At 37.8% G+C, this 22,329-nt stretch overlaps 1 protein-coding gene across 1 annotated transcript in view; it reads left to right on the top strand.

Moving 5' to 3' along the window:
- The window catches only part of DDX11 (DEAD/H-box helicase 11), a 1,280,855-nt gene extending 1,268,184 nt beyond the window's left edge, over nt 1-12,671 (top strand). The window contains exon 27 of the mRNA XM_044087617.1: nt 12,060-12,671. Coding sequence (XP_043943552.1) covers nt 12,060-12,104 — 45 coding nt within the window. The 3' untranslated portion in view covers nt 12,105-12,671. The remainder of the gene's footprint in view (nt 1-12,059) is intronic.
- Nucleotides 12,672-22,329: the final 9,658 nt, after the last annotated feature.

Genomic DNA, 22,329 nt, shown 5'->3' with positions numbered 1-22,329 from the left:
GTGAATTAACAGAAGATAATACAAAAATTGAAAAACTGGAAGCTTTGTTATATGGATATGGATACTAAAATCCAAGCCATTAAAATGTTTTTAGTCCCTTTACTCTTATACACAGGTCAGGCATACTTTTATCAACTGGGGGAGAAGTTGTGGATAGCAATTAAAGAGCTGAAGGATTTTATCTGGGAAGGGAAGACAGCAAGGGTCAAGCGGGATAAGCTGATTCTTCCAGTGGAACAAGACGGACTAGGATTACCGAATTTGAGGGGGTATTTTAGAGCAACACAATTAAGGCTCTTATACATAGCACAAGCAGAAAACTATAATTCAGAGTGGAAAGGAATGATCCGGACACAGGGAGAAAGCTCAAGAAATACAGAGATTGTGCTTTTGGATGCAGACTTAAGGAAAACAGCCAAAAGCATACAGAGTATTATATTCATAAAATAGCAGGGAGTATTCTAAGAACCAAACCAGCACAAGAATGGAGACAAGGGATTTTGCCGATAAGTGTGACTGTGGTCAGGGATACAGATAATAGGCAAGAGGGGGCTGGAATTTATTGGAGAAAACTGGCAAAGGAACCAAGAAAGGTATTGGGAGCAAATAATTAGAAAGGGAAAGGTAATAGAATGGGAAGAGGCCAAGAATTTATTTGGACTGCAGGTTAAATATTGCCTTCCCTATCAAGGATTGATGTCAGAGTATAAGCAAAGAGAAAGAAATGGGAGGCTCCTAAATGAAAGACCAGCACTTGTAGAGTTTTTAATAGAATCTAGAACAGACACTGCCGTTAAATGAATAATTAGTAAAGCATCTAAAATATTGCACGATAATTATAAGAATCAATCACAGGAGATTAGAAAGGATATGGAAGAGAGACTGGATAAGCAATTCACAAAAGACAATGGGGGGATATATGTATATTTCCCAAATTTGCAACAAAATTCTGGAAGATTTAGGATCTTTGCCTGGATGTGTTTACAAAGGTATTTTTATACCTCAAGTAAGACTCCAAAGAATTTTTCCTCAGGTGGATAGTAGATGTTGGGGGTGTGACAGGCAAGAAAGAGGTAGCTGAGAACATATTTTTGGCAGTGTAATGAGCTAGCAGACTTTAGGGATTCCCTGCGGACCACTCTGTCAGAGATGCTGGGTGAGCAGCTTGGACTGACTGAGGAGATGATTTTTTTTGAGTTATGTTACAGAATCGGAATTGCCTAGACATAGTAAAGCCTTACTGAGTCTAATTATGGTGGCTGCCAAAAAAGCAATTACCAGAAAATGGAAATCAATGTCCAGACCAACTCTACTAGAAGTAGTGACCGTTGTAACAGAAAAGGGAAGGAGCAAACTACATAGGAAAAATGGAAAATTGTGGGAACAATATATGCAGAGCAGGATCAAGGTTTAAGAGGCAAGATTTGAATGAGCCATATAATGCTTAACTGACACTGACTGGATGGTTTATAAGTGATGTATAATGTTTGCAACTACAGTTGTTTCAGTGGTGTTTGTGATGTAAACTATTTGCAACTAAAATGGTATTTTGTATGTTTTTCATTTATGTAAATGTAAGATTGCCTTTGTCATATGTGAAAATTTAATAAAGCTATTTGGAGAAAAAAAATATAAACCAACTATACTGGAAGTAATGACTATAGTAACAGAGGTAGAACAACTGGAACTGATATGTTTAGAAAAGGTAGGAGCAAACTACATAGGAAACATGGGAATTGTGGGAACAATACATACAAGGGAGGAATGAGGTCAGTATGGTATGTGATGTAAAATGCTTGAGACTAGGATTGTGTTGGTGTGGTTTGTCATTTATATAAATGGATGATTGCCTAAGTAGTAAGTGATGGCTTAATGGAGACGTTTCTTGTTTAAAAAAAAAAAGCAGGAACTGAATAATTTATGTAATATTGCTTAAGTTATATATATATATATATTAATATATGTGAAGCATAATGTTTATGTTAATATAGTTTGATTACTTTTATGAATGTAAATTTGCCTATGTCACAGTGTCAAGAGTGATAATTCAGTAAAGGTGTTTGAAAAAAAAAACTTTAAAATACATTTTATTCAAGCTGCGGTATCTTTAATCGGATATAATGTCAATAATCCCCCACAACCACTTCCCCTCAACCTAAGCCCATCTACTGATTCTCCATTAAAACCATACCAACCTGTACTATGAAAAATATCTTCTCAAACTAAAACTAACTACTCTAGCTATTGACAGTCTTCCAAGTGACTACATAAAATTGCTGCTGATGCTTTAGCAGACCCCATCTCTATCCTAATAAACAGATTTTTGCAGGAAGCCTATGTAGCAAAAACTCGGCAACCATCATATATCATACCTGTCTGTAAAGGTGGATATTCTCTAGACTTGGCCAACTACCAACCCATTACTATACTACATCCTCTATCTAAAATTTTCAAAAAATGTGTATGACCAGCTTGTCTAATACCTCCTCGACAGTAACCTCCTATCCCAAACAGAGCATATATTAAGCACTCACCGTAGCACAGATTCAGCATACGATCATTTCTTAATGGCAGCTACTGCAGACACAAGAATAACCTGGTCTCAACACTTCTTCCAGACTTATCCAAATTACTTGATACAATTTCATATCAGATACTTTTACAAAAACTCGCACAATGTGGACTCTGTACTGCCACTAATGCACTGATGTTCATCGTGTTTCAGTCATTACACTTGGGTTATCCTGCTGGCAGGTGACCCGTAGTCAGCCCGAGTTCCAAAGTCAACCAATGCACTGTTTCCAAGCTACCTTCGAAAAAGATCTGAATCTGCGAAATGAAATGGTTCATACTCCCATTCCTACCAGTGTCTGTAGGTGTCCCTTAAGGCTCTGTACTTGGCTCTCTCCTATTCAATATATTATCAATAATCTCCCCGCAGTTACCAAACCGGTTTCAGTACTTCACTTTGCTGATGCCTCCACCTTAATGTACTCAGTCCCTAACTTTGCTGTGCTCTAAACAATAACTCAGGATTCTTTCTTGGCAGAAACCTGGCTTACTAACTGTGAACTACTTCTGAATGCCAAAAAATAAAAACTAATTCTGTTTACACCTATGCATTGTCCTGACAATAAAACCTCATCAGAGATACATTAACAAAGTTAAGAACTGATTAGTTACTAATACAAAATTTCTTGATGTCTTTACATAAGGTTACCATACGTCCGGGTTTCCCTGGATTCGTCCTCTTTTTTTTTTGGGCTCCTGTCTGGGCATTTTTTGAAAATTCTGCGATTTGTCCAGACATCCCTATTTCGGAGTCTTTCCTCCGCTTTGTTTTTTTTTTTTTTTTTTTTTTTTGATTGGCTCATATACCGGTATACGAGCCAATCAAAAAACGGAGCTCTGTTCAATGCGGAACTGCTTGATGTTCCGCCTTGAACAGAAGAGGGTCTGCTGTGCGAGGTTTTGATCGGCTCGTATACTTTTAACACTCTCAAGGCACATGCTAAAAACTCAACAGTTAGCATGAACAACAGGAATGACAATGGACAACTCTGCCTCAATTAATGGTCAAGAGATGAAAGTCCATCTTCACCCACTTAGGAATATGCAGATGTATACCTTCTGGGGAGCAGACAGAATCTGATTTGTTGTTGCAGCACACTGTAAGTAATGATGTAGTTAAGTGAGTACTTGAATTAACAGTAAATAATTGACAAGATTCTTCTTTCTTTGTGAACATCACTACAAAAGCAATCTACTTACTTTTTTGGGAGTAAGGTTTGAACTTGGAAGTTTTATTTTTTTGATATTTACTGTATCCCTGATCACCATTACCTGCTTCCTAGTTTTCTTTCTTTCTTTCTCTTAGCTAGAAAAGGTTGGATTAATACTAGTTTGTTGAATTCCTATTTCAATAAAAATGAAACTACTCAGCAGTGTTTCCTGTGAAAGAACAACAAGATATTTTTTCCAGGGGGGCTGTGGCCTCCAAACACTGTCACAAACTATTTTTTTTTTAATTTTTTTAAATATTTATAGTGTCTATGCAGCGATCAGCTGCTGCTGCTGTCTCTCTTCAGTCATGGATGCCAAGAGTCACCTGACTTCCAGACCTAATCTAACATTTGCCCTGTAATCAGAGAACAGGTTGAGGCATATTTGCTGCCATAGGGACGCCCCACACCCAGCGTGCAATGATGTAAGGTTATATATATATATATATATATATATATATATATATATATATATATATATATATACACCAGGAGTATGAGATAGGGCATTTTTGTAGTTTTTTTTTTCTGTTTACACAGTTTCATGTCATATTAAGGGGATTTTACTTAATAACTGTTTCGTGCAACAGTGAAATGAAAGTTAAAAGCTATTTATTTCCTAAAATCTCAGGACATTTGCCACTTTTCATGTTTTTACATGACACAGCTGCCCGAGTAGGTTCTGTCTTTGAGTAGAGGGGGATAGGTGGTAACCCTACCAGCAGCTTCACCACTGGGGGTTATCATCCTGTTTGCCCCCCCCCCCAACTAGATGATCCTGTAAACTAGTGCTTCCTTTCCCATTTCCCTGCTAACTCCTTAGCTACCAGGCTTACTAAATGAATCCAGGTCACCTAGAGTACATTGAGAGTCCCATCCTTTTGTGCCACAAACTCAGATCCACCCCTTCTTGCTAAACTTTAATAACTCCAGAAAAGAATATGTGATGCTTCTTGAAGCTAGTGACCTCCCTGAGCTGCTGTATTTATGCACAAGTTACAGCTGCTAAAAGCTTACATTAATTCAGTCAATTTGATGCTGTTTTTGTAGGAATCTATGAATAAGGCATGTTAACTCTTTGTTGCTGGTGAGACAGATGGACATGTTTGGTGGATTCAGAATATTATGAAGGTGAAGTTGGTTATGAGTAGGAGCAGAACTGCCACAATGTGGAGAGAACTGAAAAGGGTGCTGCAGTTGAATGATGTTGAAACAGCAAGCAGCCTGAGTTGTTTATAGAGATTGTTTGGTACAAAAGAATAATATCAGGGGTAATGAAGTAAATATGCCCCCCCCCCCCCAACAGGTTAAATGAAGATTTGGGCCGTGTAGTTTACATTTGCTCTATATACATCCATGTAAGAAAATGTATGCTCTAACACATTTTTGGATAAAAATATGAAAACTGTAGTTCCAGATGGCCCTAAAGGGCTACTAGAATTCCTTTTTTTTTAACAGAGATCTGCACACCATAAAGTATGCAACACTCAAGGGAAATCTGAGAAAACGTGAATTACTGCTGGAGTACAGTCAGAAATCACACCAGCAGTGATTTAGTGATTTCCTTTGGGAAACTGCAGTTGGAGTGTGCAGTGTCTGTGAGCTGCTCAACCAGAGACAATAGAACTTCATCCTACTTTCACTTGAGATGTAGAGAAGCCATATATATATATATATATATATATATATATATATATCTACATCAAAGGATCGAAATTGCACAACATCGAACCTCTGATCATTGAAGACCAAATAATCGATGTTGTGAAACATTGAACATTGTGAATGGAGATCGCCGTACAGTGTGGAAAGGGAAATTTACTGTTTTCTTCACTGTAGTGTGATCTCAGAGTTAGTATATTTAAGTAGCAGGGGGTGAAGGGGGGGGCTTGCTCCCCTGCAAAAACATGAAATATGGCGTTTTCACCTGTTAGATTTTTTTTTTTTTTTTTTCGATATTTTACAACATCGATCATCTGGTCTTCACTGATCAAGGAATCGATGTTGTGAAATTTCGATCCTTGGAAGTAGACCCATAAATATAAATATATATGTACACACACACACACACATATATATATATATATATATATATATATATATATATATATATATTTACACACACGTGTATGTCTTTTTTTTTTTTTTTTTTTTTTTTAATTTCTCCAAATTGTTTGGGTTTCTAATACCATGACGGGAATGGACCCCATTCCTAAGTCAAAATACAATTAAAGTTCATGAAATTAGTATTTCAGTCTTTGATGTCTGCCAGAAGTGCTCTTCCCAGCACCCACAGTGTGCCCAGTAATGATTCCTTCTGGAATTCAAACAGCGTTACATGTATTGGTAACATATCAAACTACGATTGTACAGTATTTTATTTATAAGACCCATTGCTCCTACTACTATTGGGACTGTCTGGGTATCTTTCTTCCAAATTGCTCTCGTTTCTGCCTGCAAATCTTGATATTTTATGACTTTGTGTCTCTCTGTATGCAAGACACTGTAGTCACTGGGTGTGGCAGTTCCAATAATCAATGCTACTTTTGTCTTCTTTTCATGGACCACTATATCCGGTTTTCTAGCATCTATCTTTTGAACTGTTGGTAATGGATGATCCCATGTAATGTAAACTTAATCATTTTCTATGATGCTTTGTAGCTATGTTTACAGTGTTTTCCAGCCACTTCAATGCCATAATGTTATAACAATCCCCAGTGCAACAATCTTGCCACATTATGTCTTTCAGTATACAGTCCTGCCATTAGTATGTCTCAACCGGCAACAAGTGTGCGACTGTTTCCAATTTGTTTGTACAAAACCTACATTTGTCTGTTTATCACATGTTCAATAGACTGTAAACCAACGTGTACTCAGCCCACTATCTTGGGCCACCAATATTAACCTTTCATCTCTTGGTTTGAATTCACCTCTCCTTAACCATTCCTGCGTTCGTTCCTGATCAACAGGAGGTTCTTCAAGATGTTTTCTATACTTGCAACTATATTTATGCATTTTCCACATTTCTTGCCTTCTCATCTGGTCCTTCACCTTATATTCTTTCTTTTGCTTTTTGGCACATTCAGTTGCTGCCTGATTTTTATCTACTTCTGGTTTGATTTCCGTTCCTGCTTGATGCCGATATACTTCTGCTAGATTAAGCAGAGAAGTTATTTTAGATTTATTCTCATGTTTCAAGACTTTCACTACGTTTTGTCTTGTGAGGCCAGCAGATATGTGTGGAGCCCCACAATTGTAGATCTATACATATAATCAATTTCAAGGAGGCACCTCCCTCCTTCAGAATGGGGAATATATAATCTTGCTATGCACTGATTTTTAAAAATCATTTGATGAGCACGAAGCATCCTTCTTATTTTCCTATCTAATCTATCCAGCACATTTGGGGCCAGTCCTTCACTCCAAAACTGTAAGTTAGGACAGGAAGAGCAAATTGGTTTATACCTTGGATTTTGTTCCTAGATGTCAATGTTGTTTTCAGGATTGATTTAGGTCTTCTGAATTATTCCTTACTTTTATTCGCATTTGTTCATGTTTTGTTGTTGCTCCTTCATCAATTCCCAAATATTTATATACTCCGTCTTGCTCAAGTTCATATATATATCACATTCTTGTCCTAAATTGATGTTTTCCTGGTGTTGCAGTTTTCCTGCTTTAAAGGTTGCTTTTGCACATTTATCAAAACCAAATGACATTCTTATATCATCTGAAAAAGTTTTGACAACTTGCAGTTGTGCTTTCAGTTCCTCATCTGATGACCTATACAGTTTTAACTCATCGGCAAGGAGAAGATGAGAAGTCTTTACACTTTGTTGTTTTCTAGGAGCCAAATTATAGCCATGGCATAGCTGTTAAGTAGACAGCTTAATGGGTTAAGGGCAAGGCAGAATAGCAGTAGTGACAGAGAGTCACCCTGGAATATCCCCCTTTGAATTTTTATCCCTGGAATAATAATTTGTCTTTTATCATGGCTTAATTGCAAAGTGGTTTGCCACTGTTTCATGGTCACTGTAATGTAATCGATCAGTACAGGATGTAGCTTATACATTTTAAGCACTCTTTTATCCATGTATGTGAGATAGTATCAAATGCTTTTTGTAGTCAATCCATGCCATACTTAGATTCTTCCCCTTTTTTACAGTTCTCCACTATGACTTTATTTAACAACAAATGATCCTTTGTTCCAGTTGACTTTCATTTATTGCCTTTTTGTTCTAATGTCGTAATTTTCTAAATGACTAAACTCTGTCAGCATCAATTCTGTGTATGGTTTATACGTCTTCGGAAGGCAAGTTATTGGTCTATAATTTTTAGGGTAACTTGCAGGTTCACTCGAGTAGGAACATTGTTTTTCATGTTGTTAGCCAGGTTGGTGTCTGTTCAGTGTGCAAATATAAATAGTTCTTACTCATGGCTAAATCTTTGTGCAAAGATGTTAATACTTTTAACCAAAAGTTAGGTACTGCATCTGGGCATGGTGTTTTCCAATTAGAGGATTTTCTTAACTTTGTTTTAGTCTCTCTAGCTGTTACTTCATCCCATTTCATATCTCATACCTTTAAACTTCTTATTCTTTCTTTTACTTCTTCTATCCATTTAGCATCTTTATGTTCCACAGGATCTTCATCGATACGTCTCCAAAATGTATCTATTTCTTTTTTTGGCAGTCTTTCAATTCCTTTTACCTTGTTTCCCAGTTCTCTGTAAAACTTTTTTGGGTCATCAATAAATTGCTTATTTTGTACTTTTCCTTTATGTTTATATGCGTATCTTCTAAGTTTTTCTGCCTGTAGGGAGATTTTTAATTTATTTGCAATAGTGCATGATAGATCCTGGTCTGTTCTAATCACATGTACCTTTCTTAGTATTTTTGTTCTGTTCCCTCTTCTAACAGTGACACTTCTTGTCTTAATTGCTTTATAGTTTTCTCTGTTCAATACTTCCATAATGGTATTTGATATCTCCCCTCCTTTCCGTCACTACCCTGTGATCTTGTGGTAGAACATTATCAGTTATTAATTTAGCTGCACAGTAATGTATCCTATTTACTTCTGTTATATCACAGGTATCTCTATGGACAGTCCTAATTACTGTGTTCGTTTTATTAAACTTCTGACTTGGGTTTTATTGATCTTCTGCAGTCTATTTCTTTCACTGATTGCAATATGTCTAGCAAATCAAGTAACTCTTCTCTTAGCTCATTTTCTTCTAAACTGAGGGCACATTTTTTGTTTTCCATTTCTTGAGGGCATTCTATAGAAAGTTCTGTAGCAGCTTCCTGTGGCACATTCTCTTCAATTTCATCCTGTGCTGTCCGTTGCTCTACTGACGTATCACTCATCAACACTGACTGCATCAGAGTTTCCTGTTCCTTCCCTTGCTGTCTAGCTTCAAGTGAACATTTATACTGGTTTCCTGTGGCTGCATTGTAGGATTGTTTCCGTATTTTGAGGATTCTGCAGTCATCTTTTCCAGTCCTGGTACCAGGACTGGACATTTTTTTTTATCCTAGGTCTTGTGCACCCAGCTCGCTTTTTCAATTTTTATCCTGGTTTTGCCCATGAGATATAAATACAGTCTATATATCAGTGTCTCTGTTGGAGATTTCGTGAAAAACAGGGTCCACCTCGTGAAGGTACTCACCAAGACTTCAGGATGAATTCAGTTTCAACAATAATACTGTCCTTTACTTGCAGACTTCTCTCTCCATTCGGAGTCTGTCTGTACAGATAGATGGGTAAGGGAGCCATTAATTTAGTTGAACATCGTTTTGTTTGACACCTGTTTAGCTGACTAAGCAGATGACTGACAGGTGTACGAGATCGCATAAGTCTCAGGATTGGGAAATATGCTCTTTCCCCCAGTATTTTGCAATCTGTTGTTGGTATATATGATTTGCAAGGGGTGTGGGGACACACCCATCCCCCTACATAGCGGGGGCATGGGAGCTTGCCCCACTGCAAAAAACACATTTTTTTGTCTTGTTTTGATTTTGCTTGCACCAAAGTTATTGCTTTGATGTTTGTGTTGTCAGTGTTATGAACATTAACATTTGGGTCTGCCAGTCTTTTTCAGTAGAGATACACACACACTGTTTAAAAGTTTGCTTTGCCTTTACATAAGCAAAAGTTTGACTGTAAAGCATACCTTGGAAATCTTTGCTCTTGAGTCCTTCACTGGTATGATGGTTCTTTATATCACGTGTTTGTGCTTAAAGGGGCAAAAATGTATGCTAAAATTTGAAACTGAATGCTGTGGGGCAGAGGCATATTTATTGTCTGTGTATCTAAGCAAAACTGTTAATCATATGAATGAAACAACTGTCACCAGGTAAATCTAAAAGAAATTGATGCAGATTATGTGCAACTGTTTAGTTCATTGCAAATGCCTTCATTTGCACTTAGCATACGTAATGTTTTATCTTATGTTTGCCTATCTGACTTTTTTGCTAATGTGTGACTGTTTTCGCATTTAAAATAATTTTATTTAATGAATGTTTAAAGAAGCCCATCCTGAGAGGAGCGGGCGCTGGATGCATGCAGCTACTCTCCATCAGAGAAGGGCTGGCATTGCAGTACACTTACTGAGGGTGCGGGCTTTCGGCTCACAGTGGCACTGCATTGTGGTAGCCATCATTAGTGAGTGTAGGATAGCTAGGATAGCATGTGCTGTCACGTACTGTTATGGAGGAAGGCATTTTAGGTTCCCATGGTGGGGTGTTAAACCATACAAATACCGTCACTGCCAGCATGCTAGCGAGGGCACATGCAACTTTAATGGCTGCCTAAATAAGAGTCTGTCTGGGAAGCTTTTCTCCTTGTAATGTGGAATAAGTGACCAGAGTCAGATTCCAGAAAGTTAGATGTCTACAGACATGGGGGGGTATTATAAAGGATGATAGAATACTACGAATTTGAAACTGAAAATGAACATTGATAGGCTACATGGTGTAAGTGCCAAGCATGTAGCTGACTGCAGACCAGAGCTGTAAACGGTGAAGAAAGTTGATGTAAAACTCAGAGATACATTAGCAATGAGAAGGAAAAGGGATACAGAGTGGCGTAAGATGGAAGGAGTGGTACAGGGAGGATGAGGTGGGGTACACAAGCTTGTTATCTTACAACAGTTTAATGAGCACAGTTATCTGTTCTACTGAGTGGAGGCTTTGGGCAGTAAGGTTTAGATGCACTGTGGAAATGGACTATGACAAACTGCAATGACAAAGGTGGAAAAGGGAGGAAAGACATGCTTGACATAGTGAATGCAAATGTGAGGTAATCAGAAAGTAGGTAAAAGGGGATTTGGGAAATAGATATCCATCTTGCAACATAAGTACTTTAATATGAAAATAAAGTAATAAATAGTGTGGATGAAAAATATGGTTTATATTTGATATGGAGTTTGAAAATTTGTCCTTACCAATGTTTTAAAAAGGATGTTGTTGCTATGATGATGGTGTCATGGAAAAGAAAAATGTATTGCAATGATCCAAATAACTTTAATTTTAAATTGTAACTGTGGATCTATGTTGTGTTTGGTTTGTGTATATATATATATATATATATATATATATATATATATATATGTGTGTGTGTGTGTGTGTGTGTGTGTGTATATATATATATATATATATATATATATATATATATATATATATATATATATATATATATATATATAAACTCCAGGCACTCAACAGCAGTTAGAGAAAGGGACCCTGTTTAAATAAATTCCATTTTCACTATGAACTGAGTCACTCCGAAGTAGTTTATCAAAACAATGGACTTAGGGAGTGTTAAGCAGTAATAATATGAACTTTACAGTAGAGTGTAAATAAAGCTATGTTATTGTTCCATGTAGCTAAGAACTGAAAATCATAACAGGACCTTAGATAAGCACATACAACAGAAATAATGTTGATTACCTATAAAGGCCAAAAAATGAATTGGCAGTCTTGGATCAAATTAAAGTACGATATGACATAAATCGCACTGTATACATTCAAACTAGACATGCCCCACGCTTCATACTGTATTGAATTTTCCCCAATAAATGCGCAATCTGCCATGGATTACCATTTATCTGCTTTGCAGTAACTATTCAGCCATTGTGGGGCCATACTGTGTAAAAATGAACTATTGCACCTTTTAGTGTCAGTGGTGCGTTGTGTGTAGAAGCAGTGAAGTATTTGAGATTTGACATATCAGTGCTGCTATCATTTTTAGAAAATGATCTATTCTTTTTTCTTTATTCTAGTTCTTCCTTGGGAAAAAGACATTCTTTGGAACAGAGGAGCACTGACCTGACATTATGATGCTAAGCCGTCTTGCAGGGATTTCCTTTGCTTAGGATGATGCGACTGTAATAACATTTTTGAAATGTGCAAGGATTGTCTTGACCATCTCAGAATGGAGAGTGCTTTCCAAGTCCAGTTGTAACGGAGGAAACTTTCTTAACCGGTAATAGAAATGGCTGGGTTTTCTGTAAAGCTCTTTCACTGCCCAGTTGTCAGCATCTGTCTGCAAAGCCTATTTGTCACATAGTGGACTTAACAAAAAGAGGTTCACCAAACCGTTTTTTTTTTTTTTTTATTTCAACTGTATGAATATTTCAGTGAGAGTTCCATGCTTTATGAAGGAGCAGGTACTGTTTGGTTTCTTTCTTAGTCCAGAATGAAGCATCTCCTGTTTACAAGAACAGTTTCAGTCTGTGTGCAATACACTTTAATTGGATGCAAAATATACTTTTCTGTGAAAAAGGACATTTAAATATGATGGTAAAAAAAGAATATTCAGATATGTTGTGTAGGCTGGTATTGTAGTCCTTTTTAAGATTGTTTTTAATAAAACATTTTAAATTAACATAAAATATTTGTTTTATGTTGCAAGTACACAGTCATTTCATTTGTGTTGCATTTCAAATCTGAAATAAGTGTGTGCATATAAACCACTTGTTTTCATCTATACCAGGCAGATAAGCTTTGTGTTATGTCATATGGGTAGAGCTATGATAACTCTGCAAAATGGCTTCTCTAGAAATGGCTATCTGTATGTATAAATATTTTTGATAGTTCTTTTTCTCTCCCCTTCCGTCACTCTGACAACTGTTAAAGTGACCCGTATCCTTTACTGGGTCTACCAGCACTCTGTTCGTCCCTGGACCAATGCCTGAATTAAAGCAAGGATCCCAAGGGCATCCGGGGGAGTGCTGTCCAATTACCTTTCAACTAATCGGGGACAGGTCTCAAAAGGAGAAGTTTATAACTCTTATTATTGTCATTATTTATTAAGTGTAATTCACCATTTTTTCTCAAAAGGTCACCGGATGTACAGCAGATTTATACTTTATGAGCTACTTTGTCTCTCCCCCTTCCCATGGCTGTATATACTATGACCCAAGGGGCAGGTGTACAGTGGGGATGTGCAGTGGATCACCCTGCCTCCACAGCAGCTTGTCCTTGTCACCCCCCCCCTTTGGCCAATGCCTCCTGGTGTGACATCCCCAGCCCCCACTTGAGATCACCACAGGAGATGTCTACAAAACCACTCCTCCACCAGGGATTTTAATGCCCATCTCATCCTGCAGCTTCATCAGACACAATAGTTGCTAATTGAATCCAGGTCACTTGGGCCATAGTTAGGGCTTTATATGTCTAAGCCACCAGAGTGACACATTTGTACATATAAGTATGGTGTTGGGCTATTACTGCAAATTGAAGCTACAGCTTGTCAAGCTCTGAAATATATGGAAAATAGAATTGTAAGTTAAACTTCACTGTAAATTCCTTGTGACCAAAAGTCCTTCAAAAATGGAATTCGGCTGTGCAGAACAATTATTTTGGAAGATCCTCTTCTTGACAGTATTTTAATTCTCTAACTGTGGTATAGAAGGGTAGGTACTTCTTTCCAGTGTATGTCAAGGAGTCAACTATCATCTCTAGAAGGTTCTGCCCAGCATCACAGGTTCATAGGTAGGTATTAGGCTATTAGCCCTAGGGCCTATATAAGCCTAGCCAAAAAGGTACCCTGGCTTTCGCCACCCAAGAAAATTATTTTACTGTGCCCCTGTCGAGCAGAGCCACAGAAGTGATCCCTGGGGTGAATTTCCTATTTCCATCCAATCATCAAGATTTTTCTTGAAGAGTGGTAATGAGGGACTCTGTTTGACATAGATAGGTAGTCTGTTCCAGAGTATGGGAAGTCTCTGGGACAGGAATCTATCCCTCCAGCATGTTCTGTTTATTGTGGTGACAAGGTTTAGGTCCCTAGAGCGTGTAGCTCGGAGGGATTGGGATTCCTTTCAGTGGAGCATGTCCAACAGCTCTGGGTTTGACATAGCTTTGTATGTTAGGCAGAGATCGCCTCTGAGTAGGCGATATGTGACGGAGTAAAGGTGGAGTTTTTTGAGATGGTCTGCATAGGGCATCTGTTTGAGACCGGTAATCCTCTTTGTGAGGTATTTCTGTGGCCTTTCCAGCTGTTGTAGATGTCTTGTGAGGTACATACCAAAAGGGGCGTTGTACTCTATAATGGGTCTAATGAGTGATGAGTAGAGGGGAACAATGACCTCTTTTTTTCTGGATGAGGTGAGCCACGTAGAAGGATTTCCTGACCACTGTGGCGATGTGATTATCAAAGTAGAGATTACTGCCCACCTGTGTCCCAAGATCTCTTTATCACACTTTCAGCATTAAGTAGACTACCACTTATATGGTAGTTCATCATCCTTCCACATCCCCCAGTTATTTCTTACCACTTGCAGATTCTGGATTCCACTTCTCTTGTGACTTTTTGGAAAGTCTGTACATTTAGTCCACAGTAAAGCCAAGCTTTGTAAGTGTAACTATGGCAGTCAACCTGCCAGCAAAGACCCACACTGACATTGCTTGTACTGCCTGGGGTATGAGCATAACCATCAGGAAAGCTGTAAGTGCCAAAGGTGTTTGAAAGTACGAATCCATTCTAAGAACCCCCTCAAGCCTCCTGTATCATAGGTTAACATGTAGATTTCCCACATCCTTATCCAGCAGAGAGGTCTCCCTCACCTAACAAGAGAGGTCAACCTCTTTCTGGTTGACAACTGACCCTGAGGAATAGAGCAGGAGAGGCATTTCCCTGGCTACTGCCCTGGAGGCTGTGTTCCATCATCAAATGTCTCATATCCTGGGTTGCAGCATATAGTTCTGGCTTTTTTCACATAAATTGGATTATTGATTCTTATGAAGAGTTTGTACTCAAGCCCAGGAATATTTTCATGTCCTTCGTCCCACCCAAGTCCCTTACCTCACCAGTGAGAGTTGAGGGGCTGGCAGTACCCCACCCACACCCAAAGTTCATACATATAGTCTTTAATGTCTGGTAGTATGTGACAGAGCATATACAAGACCATGCCCTTAATGAAGTCTTGACACAGTCACAGGCCTACAAAGTCTTTACATGCCAGCACTATCTCAAGCATACATCTTCCCTAGCATTGAGGGCCCATGACCCCCACCCAGCGTGTGCCTGTCCAGCATCCTGACACTAAGGCATGGCACCCCCTACTGGAGTTACTTCAATGAAGCTGTCTCCCTCCCCTTCCAGGTCATGAGCTGTAGAATGAAAGGCAGCTGAGCTTCTAGTTTCTTAGCTAAACAAGTTTAATGATGGATGACATCCTCTTTGGAGAAACACTCCGGCTAATGTGTTTCCTCTTTGGACTGGCCATGTCTAACCCAGCTCTATTAGAAATGCTACATGTAAAGAAATCCCAATCTCTCCGCACTACACACTCCAGAAACCTCAACCTCATTACCACAATCAACAGAACAAGCTGGAGGGGCAGGTTCATAACCCAGAGACTGCCCATGCTGTGGAATAGACTTCCCATACATGTCAAGCAGAGCGCCTCACTGGTCCTCTTCAAGAGAAATCTTGATGAGTGGATGGGAAATAGAAAATTCACCCCGGGGATCACTCCAGTGGCTCTACTCAACAGAGGTACTGGGAACTAAGATCGAGTGGCACGATGCCAGGGTAATCCTATAGTCTAGTACATACCTATGAACCTACGTAATTTATTTGCCTTCATACCAAAAAATAATTGATGAATATTTAAGGAAGAAAAATGAAAGGCTTGAGAAGGATGAGGACCTCTATATTGCTTCCTTTTTGATACCTGTCTTCATCATGGAGTTTTCATACCCTGAAAGCAACCATACTTTGGCCATTTTTCTCCTTGGAAGACAATAATTTGGCCATTTTTCTCCTTGGAAGACAAGTGCCCTATAATGTACTTTTAGATTACTGGCATTCCAGTCTTGGCAAGCATCCCAGGTTAAGAACTTACTTTATATTCTCAGTCCTGCATAGATCCCAGAGACTAGAGTAACGTGTTACTTTTGCTGTCAAATGATTCTAAAGCCATAGACAGAGTTGGCAGTTTTTTTTTTTTTTTATTTCTCTGCTACTCTGATGCTTAAAGCTCTCTACTGTCTGTCTCAGTTCCAGACCTTTCTAATTAACCATGGTTTGGAAAAGCTGCTTTACTCTCCATGATTGTATTAGCAAAAAGTTTCTATACAAGACTTGTTACAACTGCCTCTTTTGAAGGCTTTCATCTAGCCTGTTATAATGTAATGTGTGCATCCAGTATGCATCTGAACTAGAGGGCATGGCTCAGTCTCTTGTTCTTTATAGAATGACAAAGGTGGGCTATTTCATAAGAGGTCCACGTTCAAAGATTTATACTTTGCAAGTAGCTTTTCAAAATATCTAACACCGTCGTAAAGGGTCCCTGGAAACCCAATATTTAAACATGACCCTGTGGTTCCGTTGGTATGGTTGCAAATACAGCCTGGATATCAAAGTTGGTAAAATCCCCAGCTGTAGGGAGTAGAGGTCCACTTGCAAAAGATATAAGTCCAGGAGGAAGTAAAGATACCTAGTCAGAATGCACAGCTGCAGCATATGTTTTCTTATCGACACCAAACCCTGAATTAAGAACACTGGCATTCATAAAACCTTCATATGAACTCTCCAAAGCTGCCTTAAAATTAACAAACTGCTTCTTTATCTGCTCCATACAATCAGTGAGCAGAGTAAGATTCAATGGTGTATCAAACATGTTACTGTTGCTACAAGAGCTCTTGTCAATACTATTAAAAAAATCTGTCTGCGACATACCAGTAAAGTAGACTCACCAACAAGAAACTGTAGGACTGCTCCAAAACAGGATTTATCAATACATGTGTGCAGTTAGTAAAGCAAACACTGCCAGTGCCTTGTATAGGCACTCAATTACATACAAGGATTTTTAAAAAGTTTGCTTTTTCTGTTTTGGAGAAGGGTACTAAATCTTTTTTTTTGGGGGGGGGTGATTGGGAGCTTATACTTGAGCAGAGGGAATTGTATTGGCAATTACTGCTCAAGGATAAACACACACGGGTGTTAATGATGTTATTTCCATTAAACCTCATTTAAAGATCAAAGCTGCCAGAAGCTGATGTGTTATTTTTGCATGTATACATTTTGTAGATATTGTTTGGTACTACTTCAAGTTTGTATTTTTGTAGTTTAAATATTTTAAATGGGTATTGTCTTGTCTTTTTAATATGTAATATGTGTTGGAGCCTTTAATTCTTTTTAAACCAGGAAATTTATGGATACATTGTTTCTGATGAAGTTCCGGTTGTATAAGAATGAAAGCTCTAAAACTTTAGATTAAAGATTCTTATGTGATGACTAATAAGGCTTTTTAAATATTTTATACTAAGTGTTTGACGCTGTATGGTTACCAATTTATTTAAACACGAAAATCTTGCTGAAAACAAGTAGCCTACAAAAAACATTTTATAGACAGGACCATTTTCCACAAAGTAATGTAAACGTCAATAAACTTCATATTTTAGTTTACAATATGCTTGTTTCTAACAATTTGTTTTCTCTGCAGTGAGCACAAATTAATTGTCTTCTCTACTAGTCATGGCAAGCCCTTCCACCCTCCTTATGAATGGACAAGCCTGCAAGTACAAGTCTATCATCTCATATCCTTGTTTGTCTTCTGCTGTGCTTACTAGACTTCCATGGAAGCAAAATTGGGGGGGCTGGGTATGCCATGTTAAACCCCATGTATGACAGCATGGAGTATTCCACCAGGAGACATATGCACCAAGAAAGTGAAAGAACTGTACTAAGGCGTGGTCCTCGGGAAATATTTCCCATTTCCCTCTACAGTATTCCCTTTCAAAGATCAGCTGGTATGATGAGAACTCATTTTATTTTTCATGTATGTGCATTATTCATCATGTAAAGGAAAGCAGTGTCTTAATATCTAGCTATACCTGATCATTTTTCTGTGTTTTACAGTAGGAAATAATCATTGATTTTCTGCCTTCAGACTCTACTGGTTTGGTTCCCAATGGTCTTATGTTTTTCACAATGAGCTTTCATCCAGACATGTAGATAAACATTTGAGTTTGTAGTAATCCGTCAAACAGTATTTTCAGATTTCTGCATCTACCACCCTGAAATGAGTTGGTTACAGCAGTGACATTTTTTAGTACTCCAGTTCCTACAAGTACATTTTAGCAGACTTTAGGTACAACTCCTTCTCCCATTCCCTGTCAGTACATATCTCTTATTCCATTTACTCTTCTGTACCAATCCCTTAGTTACTTTTTTAAACACCTTTGCTAAATTATCACTTAAAACATAGGCAAACCTACATTAGGAGAAAAGAAAAACTATATTAACATATTTTTTTCCATTTACATACATTATAATATCACATACCCTTTCCTTCTTTGTAAGAAGCATCAGTCCAACATTACATAAATTGCTGAATTCCTGCCTTCCCTTGAACCTCACTCCTCTTCCCGAATATTATTTGCGTGTATTCACAGAATTTCCATTTATTTTTATGCAATTTCCTCTCTCCCTTTGCTAAAGACCTCTCCTCCAGTTCTTTCATCTCTTTTATAATACTCAGTACTTATGCAGTTAGTTTAGACTTTTTCCATTTTCTAGTAAATGCTTTTTTTTAGCAGCCAGCAGTATTAAATGTAATAAGGCCTTATTATGTCTAGGCAATACAGATCCTGTGTCCCAGTTCAAAAGAATAATTTCCTTAGCTACCACCATTTACTCGCCCAATATTTCTGACAGAACACTCAGTAGGATGTTTTTAAATTCTGGCAACTCATTACACTCCCAAAGCATTTGTGTCCAATTGCCTATTTTTACCCCCCTCACACTTCCAACATTTGCTGTCTACCTGAGAAAACAATTATTTGATGTCTGCCTCTGGCATAAAAATACCCATGCAAACACTTCCAAGCAAAGATATTGAACCTTCTGGACTCTGCTGCATACTTCAAAGTCATACGTATGTCCTCCCATCATACCTCTCAATCTCTGAGCACAAGAAATCTGGAAAAACACAAAAATAATGGGGGGACAAAGCCCAAAATAGGAAAGCATTTAAATTTTATGGGGAGTAGACCAAAAATATGAGACAAAAAAGCTGGACATTCTGCAACATTTTGGACAGTTGACAGGTATGCCTCTCACTGTTCTGTCATATACGCATTTCCAGTTTTTTTCCAATCTTTTCTAACCTCCTCTGATTCTTATAGTTATCATGAACTATTTTATACACCCTACTAATTGTCCCTTTTTTACCATCAGTGTCTCTTTCATCTCAAACAACATCTCTACCAGAGCAGGTCTTTCACTTAAAATTCCATTATCCCTTTCTCTTTGCCTATACTCTGATATCAAACCCTGACAGGGAAGGCAACCTCTAGCATACATTCCAAATGTTTTCTTACTCTCATCCCACTCTGTTACCTTTGCCTCTCTAGTTATTTACTCCTAATACATTGGTTCCTTTTCCACTTTTATCCAGTAAATTCCAACCCCCTCTTGCCTACTTTCTGAACAACTGCTTGTAATCATCCCTATTGGCAAAAACTCCATTCTTGTCTTGGTTTAGTTATTAGAATATTTTTTACTACTTTATGAAATGTAATATTCTGTATGGTTGTTATTGTTCTCCTTACAGATCTGCATCCAAAATCCCACTCTCTCTTTATTTCTTGGACTCCCTCCTGCTTCATTGTCATCCCTTTCTATTTTGAATTGTAAACTACTGTTTGTGTTATGTATATGAGCCTTTAACTGTGTAGCTCTAAAATATCCTTTCACATCAGGTAAATCAACTTACCACTTGGATCTTGCCTTCTTCCCCTCCAAAATAAATTCCTTCAACTCTTCATTAATTACTGTCCACAACTTCTTTGACAAAAATATGCCTAACATATATAAAACTAAATGTTCTAAAATATTTTCACTGCTTGTATCTTACTGTCCATATCCATAAACCAGAGCTTCCAGTTTCTCAGTTTTTATACATTATCTTTTGTTTCCCACATATCCTTACCTGCCATAACAGAATCCTTTTTAATCTTAAATACGTCATCTTATCATGTCCCCATAATTATGGGTATTGCTGAACCAGTTCATGTGCAGGTACATCATTTCTGGCTATACCAGTTGTTTTATCTTCATTAAACTTATATCTCAAAAAGATTTGATATTGTCTCAAAATGTTCCACAACGCTGAGATATTATTTTCTGGATTTATCAGGTACAAAATAATTTAATTTGCAAGTAAAGCCATTTTTTTCTTGACCACTGTAAGAATTATATCTCAGCATTTCTTAAGTCCCTTTTTTTCTTTGCCAAAAACCATAAATATAAAGCAACCAACAAAAGGGAAAGAGGACACCTCTGCCTGGTTTCTGTGTTCAAGCAAAACTTATCAGAGAGGAATCCTCCCACTTTATTTCTTGCCTCTGATCTTTTATATATATCTTCCTAATAAACCTTAGTATTGTATACGGAATGCAAATGCTTCCATTGCCCTACTCTTAAAATCCTGGGTTACTCTTCAAATGCTATCTCTGTATCAAGACCCACTAACAGTAGTGATATTTTCTTACATTCTGCTTCCCTCTGGATTTTTAATTTCTCCAAATCTTTTTGGTTTATAATACCATAACAGGAATGGACCCTATTCCTCAAAGTACAATTAAAGTTCATGAAATTAGTACTGTTTCACTCTCTGATGTCATCCAGAATTGCTCTTTGCAGCACCCGCAATGTGCCCAGTAATGACCTCTCCTGCAATTTGTATGGAGTTGCATGTATTGGTTGCATATCTAAATATGACTGTAGACTCCTTTTTATAAGACCCATTGCTCCTACTACTATTGGAACTGTCTGGGTATCTTTCTTCTACATTGCTCTCATTTCTGCTTGCAAATCCTGATATTTTATAAGTTTGTGTCTCTCTGTACACAGGACACTGTAGTCACTGGGTGTGGCGATTTCAATGATCAATGCTACTTTTGTCTTCTTTTCTTGGGCCACTATATCCATTTTTCTAGCATCTATCTTGCACTGTTGGTAATGGATGATGTAGACTTCATTTTCTATGATGCTTTGTGGCTCATGTTTCCAGTGTTTTTCAACCAATTCAGTATCAGTACTATAATGTTTGCACAATCCCCAGTGCAACAGTCTCGCCACATTATTATGCCTTTCGGTATACAGTCCTTCTGCGATTAGTATGTCGCAACCAGCAACTGTTTCCATTTCTGTTTTGCAAAACCTACATTTGTCTGTTTCTCACACATGTTCAATGGACTTTGTAAACCAGCATGTACGTAGCCCACTATTTTGTGTCACCAGTATTAACCTTTCATCTCTTGGTTTGAATTCGCCACTCCTTAACCATTCTTGTGTTCATTCCTGATCAACATGAGGTTCTTCCTGATGTTTTCTGTACTTGCAACTATATTTATGCATTTTCCACATTTCTTGCCTTCTCATCTGGTTGTTCACCTTATATTCTTTCTTTTGTTTTTTTTTTTTTTTTTTGGTCGCATTCAGTTGCAGCCTAATTTTTATCTACTTCTGCTTTAATTTCCATTCCTGCTTGATACAGATATGCTTCTGCTAAATTAAGCAGAAAAGTCATCTTAGATTTATTCTACTCCTGTTTCAAAACTTTCACTACGTTTGGGTCTTGTGAGGTCAGCAGATATGTGTGGAGTCCCACAATTGCAGGTCTATACATCTAATCAATTTCAAGGAGGCGCATCCCTCCTTCAGAATGGGGAATATATATAATCTTGGTATGCACTGATTTTTATAAATTATTTGATGAGCATGAAGCATCCTTCTTGTTTTCCTATCTAATCTATCCAACATGTTTTGGGGCCAATCACTCCAAAACTGTAAGTTACGACAGGAAGAGCAAATTGGTTCATAGCTTGGATTTTGTACCTAGATGTCCGTGCTGTTTTCAGGATTAATTTAAGTCTTCTGAAATATTCCTTACTAAGTTTTATTTGCATTTGTTCATGTTTTATTGTTGATCCTTCATCAATTCCCAAATATTTACACACTCCTTCTTGCTCAAGTTCTTTTATATCACATTCTTGTCCCAAACTGATGTTTTCCTGGTGTTGCAGTTTTCCTTC

Source organism: Protopterus annectens, chromosome 11.part0 (genome assembly GCF_019279795.1).
Source record: "Protopterus annectens isolate FY-2018-M chromosome 11.part0, PAN1.0, whole genome shotgun sequence".
Taxonomy (NCBI): Eukaryota; Metazoa; Chordata; order Ceratodontiformes; family Protopteridae; genus Protopterus; species Protopterus annectens.
This window is presented reverse-complemented; position numbering and strand designations above follow the sequence as displayed.